The following is a 4,590-nucleotide window of genomic DNA, read 5'->3' on the forward strand; positions in this document are numbered from 1 at the left end:
TTCTTGAAGCTTGCGCTCATACTCATCGAACCGACGCTGCTGAGAAACTCCGGAGGTAAAACCCCCCGACGAGCTTGAAAGAGAAGGAGAAGGTATCCGCAGCCGTTTCCCTTTCCTAATATGGTCGAGATGGGAAGAAGAGGAATGCCGCGAATGATGGGCGGTACGGCGAGAGTGCTGAGAATATCGCTGTTCATCCCAGCGAGAGAGCCGAGATGGCCGCTCCAGAGAAGGGGAAGGTGATCGCCGTGAATGGCGGCAGCTGTGCCTAGATGGCATCGAATATGCCGCCAGTTGTTCTGCTAGCGACTACTACTGCTGCTGGATCTGCTATTGTTGGAGGCTTTTGACTGCCTCCAAAAGAACATTCATTTGCTGCACGAGTGCAGCAATCTGGACATCCATGGTAATCACGGGACGTGAAGAACTAGACGCTGCTACTAGAGGAGGGGGAGGACCCTCTTTTCAATGGGAAGAGTGTCTTGCTGATCCAGTTGCAGTCGAGCGTTGGGCTCTGATTTTCGTCATAATGAAATGTTGTCTCCTTCTGCCCCCTTCCTTGTGCACCAATCTGTTGTGGCCAACTCTCCATCGTCGGTCATCGATATCAAGCCCTGCAAGGCAGTGTCCACACAGACCGGATTGGTGTCCGGTGGGGACCGTCCGATGCTTAAGTCAGAAGAAGTTGGTGAACAATAACTTTGATTGTATGAAGTAACAGAGCTTTGGTCCAAAGTTGGCTTATCCGTACTGTTCACTTACCTCTCCTTTTTATAGGTGATTCTGGTGTAACCGTCGAGCACGTGGTCTCACTTTTTATGGTGCTAAATTGTCGAGCCATAAATATAGAATTAGTAGGGCGTTACTTTTCCTTAATAGCCACGACACGTAGTCGATAACCGTTTGTGACGGTTATGGTATGTTGAGCAGATTGCCGACCGTACATCGGTATAACCGACTTTATGTCGGTAGAATTTATGAGCAACTGTCAGCTATTAATTCTGTCATGCCGACGCATGCCGATGGTTTAAATCGTCTACTGTCAATCGATGGTAGTCGAATACTAGTCAGTCAATCGATCTTAGTTGATTAGCCAACAGTAGATCGGCGTAATTAGCTCGATCAGTTGATGAAGAATCGAAACTATCTGTTCGATCGATGCATAGTCGAAGTCATAGTGATCAAAGTCGGAGGTCGGTCGGTTTACCCCAACAATAATAAAATCTTCTCTCTCAAAAATATATATATATATATCATTAAAACAATAGTGATAGTTAGACTTTCAAATGGTGCAATGTACAAGTCTACCTAATTTGAGATGCATCTACGATGGAGTGTGAAGAAAATAAATGTCGTAGAGTAAGATGAGAATCATTTATCAGATGAAATACATTCAAATATACTTCTAATACTATGAAATTTATTTAGCAAAACTGACTAACAGATTACTTAAAACCCATTCAAAATCAGCATGTTATTCTCCATTCAACCTGCTCTACTCCACTCTTCCTCAACATTTTCTACTCGTCTATTAGCTCTTGCCCATCGGGGAAATAATATCACATAGAAGAATCCACGCATATCCCACCCATTGGTTTGTCACAACAACTCGATGATGAAGCTTTTGCTAGCCAATCATGCTTAGGTAACAGGATATGCCATATGATCCCATTGACTAGGGAAGTAAACAAAGCAAAGCTCGAGGAAGTTTGACTTGACTTAAGCTTAGATTATTTTATAATCGAGCCGACTCGTTTAATTATTTATCAAACTTGAGCTATTCACAAAGATTCTTGTTCAAAAATTTTGGTAGAGTCCCAGGACTCTTTAAGGCTTTGAAATGAAATATCACTTTGCACCAAGGTAATTAAAATTCAATCTTACAAATAGATTTTTGAGGAAAAAACAATATAAGTACCTAAATTGTTTATTTCTCCATAATGAACCATGCTACCAAGAAAGATCATCATGCTAACCTTCACTTTGTATCTAAATGCCACATGTGCCTACGGGAGCTTCTATTTAGCTAGACAAAAAACAAGCCTTCTTGCCAAATGGTGTGTACACTCCAAAACTAATTAACCATTAGCTCTTTCTATTCATTGACCCTATCTCGTTCACATTTCAAACTTATTTGGCCGAAGCTCGAAGAGAGATCTCGGATCTAGCACAGTAGTTCAGCTCATATAGCAATCAAGCATTTTCAATCCAGACATGAGTTCCTCTAACTTAGTTGACCATCCTAAATCGACTCAATAATTAAAAAATCTTACACGACATTTTTTTTATTATTATATGAGATTCGGACAAAATGGTAAGCACTCTTATGTCAATTAAAAAAAGCATTCTGAAATCCACATGAGAATATCAATGAAAGTTAGCATTTAATAACTATCCATCAATCATTAGGCAACCCAAAAGGAAAGAAACACACCATGTGCCACCTCACAGCTCCTTAATAAAACCCAAAGCTGAGTTGTCCTTTCCAATCACATGGCCCATGGGCCGGGGCCCACCCACATGGAACTGTCCCCAGGCATAGCCTTGTGAATTGTCCTCCAAGGAATCTCTTCCCTCCGATCCAAACCCGCGGCATAAACCGATGGCCGGCCTGTCCCAGATTGGCCCGGCATTCCTCTTAAAGTTGCCCTCCAACTTCCCCACCAGTCTAGCTGTTCCCTACCCCATTTCCATGTATTGAGAGAGAGTGCCTTAAGATTGTCTCCCCCTCCATTATTCCTTCTAATCTATAAGACTATGAAACAACTATATAGCCCCTCCATGATCTATTATCACCGCTATAGCACTTAGCCAATCTTCTTCATTCTTCGCCAGCTTTCTACATATAATTCTTCATCAACCACTTTATTTAGATCCAAAATCTGATTTCCTAGGTGGTAGTGTTTGAATTTAGAGGAGAATGGAAGGTGGAGGAAGCTATGGGAGTGATCTCGACAACCTTAAAGCAACCGAGCTAAGGCTTGGGCTGCCGGGGACCGATGAGCCTAAGAAGCTACCATCGATGCTCCCTAGGAGTAGCAAATGGGCAATCTTGGAGGCTACAAAGAGAAGTTCCTCGGAGATCAAGTCAGTTGAGAAAGACCAAAAACCAGCAGCAAAGTAAGTATGTTGTACATTAAGACTAGATCAGATGTGAATTTGAATTGAAGGATCATCTCATAGAAACAAAATTGTGGGCTTAACATGACAGGGCACAAATTGTGGGGTGGCCACCAATCCGATCATATAGGAAGAATAGCTACCAAGCAATGAAGATGGAGGCAGAGACCACTGGAATGTATGTGAAGGTGAGTATGGATGGGGCTCCTTATCTGAGGAAAATTGATCTCAAGGTCTACAAGGGGTACAAGGAGCTCAGAGAGGCCTTGGAGGATATGTTCAAATGCTTTTCCTTAGGTGAGTAAGATGATGATAAACAGTTCTCTTAAAAACAAAAAAAAAAAAAAAAGTCAATGATAAAAAAGAGAAGAAGATGATTTAATTCTTCTTGATCTTTCCTTTTTCTATTCAGGTGAGATTTCAAGGATGGACGAAAGCAATGTGTATGAATATGCTATCACGTATGAAGATAAAGATGGGGATTGGATGTTGGTTGGAGATGTTCCATGGGAGTGAGTATAAACTCTAATGGTGTTTTAGAACTTCCAAAGTATTTTTCATGATTTTGTGGACTAATAGTAGTCTCCTCTCCATATGCCTGTAGGATGTTCCTCTCCTCATGCAAAAGAATGAGGATAATGAAAGGATCTGAAGCAAAAGGCTTGGGTTCAATCCCATGACTATTCCCACCTTGCATTAGGTATTTGAGAGAGATGAAAACATGTCAGGGACATGTTGGCTTCTATTTTTGCTTGGTTCTCCAAATTCTTGGAAATTTCTCGGATGGAACGCTGGACACTGGATCTCTTATGCAATTCGTCTCACCACCAAAACCAGATCCATAGAGAAAAAAGAAAAAAAAAAAAAAAAAAGAGAGGTTGTGCTACGAGTTTTGCAATAGACTACTCAAATCTTAGGCACCATTTCTATTATGCAATTGTATAAAGGAAATTAAGGAATTCTACTCTTCTTTTTGGTTTTGTTTTGGTACAATCTTTCTGCTTTTTTGATTTTGTTAAAAGAATAGAAATGTCTGAATTTTTTATGGGCATGTATTTATATTATCAAAGCAAATGTAAGAGGAAGGCGTGCTTGTTGTTTCCTATGTACTCAATAATGATTTAAAATGAATCATGTGGGTCATATAAACTCTTGCAATACTAGTTTCTTTATTTTTTGATGGATTGACCCAGGATGGCTACTTAGGAATCAATATATCCCAGGGTCCAACGAACGTAAAACTGATTACTTTTGATGGATAATGAGATGGAGCATTTTGGTTGATCGTAAACAAAGACTGATATAATAAGCAACAATGTCAACACAGACTGATATATACAGAGCAAATGGACTGCTTTATGTTGGAACGTCTTGCCGACAAAGGACACTGAATGTGGCAGGGAACTTGCAGGTGGAGAGGATCTTGGGAGCCTTCTTTTCCTTCTTCCCATGTGCTCATGTTCCTGGCAA

The 4,590-nt window shown here is 40.8% G+C and overlaps 1 protein-coding gene across 1 annotated transcript; it reads left to right on the top strand.

The window, feature by feature from the left end:
- The first annotated feature begins 2,726 nt into the window (after nucleotides 1-2,726).
- On the top strand, nucleotides 2,727-4,278 carry LOC105042181 (auxin-induced protein 22D). The gene is made up of 4 exons (XM_010919301.4): nucleotides 2,727-3,120; nucleotides 3,212-3,417; nucleotides 3,533-3,632; nucleotides 3,725-4,278. Exons 1-4 carry the CDS (start codon nucleotides 2,921-2,923, stop codon nucleotides 3,798-3,800), a joined length of 582 nt encoding a protein of 193 aa, XP_010917603.1. The 5' UTR covers nucleotides 2,727-2,920; the 3' UTR covers nucleotides 3,801-4,278.
- The last annotated feature ends 312 nt before the right edge of the window (nucleotides 4,279-4,590 follow it).

This window comes from Elaeis guineensis, chromosome 3 (assembly GCF_000442705.2).
Source record: "Elaeis guineensis isolate ETL-2024a chromosome 3, EG11, whole genome shotgun sequence".
Lineage (NCBI taxonomy): Eukaryota > Viridiplantae > Streptophyta > Magnoliopsida > Arecales > Arecaceae > Elaeis > Elaeis guineensis.

Excerpts from the sequence above, each read along its gene's own strand:
- LOC105042181 (XM_010919301.4), top strand. The coding sequence starts at position 2,921 with ATGGAAGGTGGAGGAAGCTATGGGAGTGATCTCGACAACCTTAAAGCA. Across the intron at positions 3,418-3,532 it reads GTTCAAATGCTTTTCCTTAG|GTGAGATTTCAAGGATGGAC; the intron begins GTGAGTAAGATG and ends TTTTCTATTCAG. Across the intron at positions 3,633-3,724 it reads GTTGGAGATGTTCCATGGGA|GATGTTCCTCTCCTCATGCA; the intron begins GTGAGTATAAAC and ends ATATGCCTGTAG.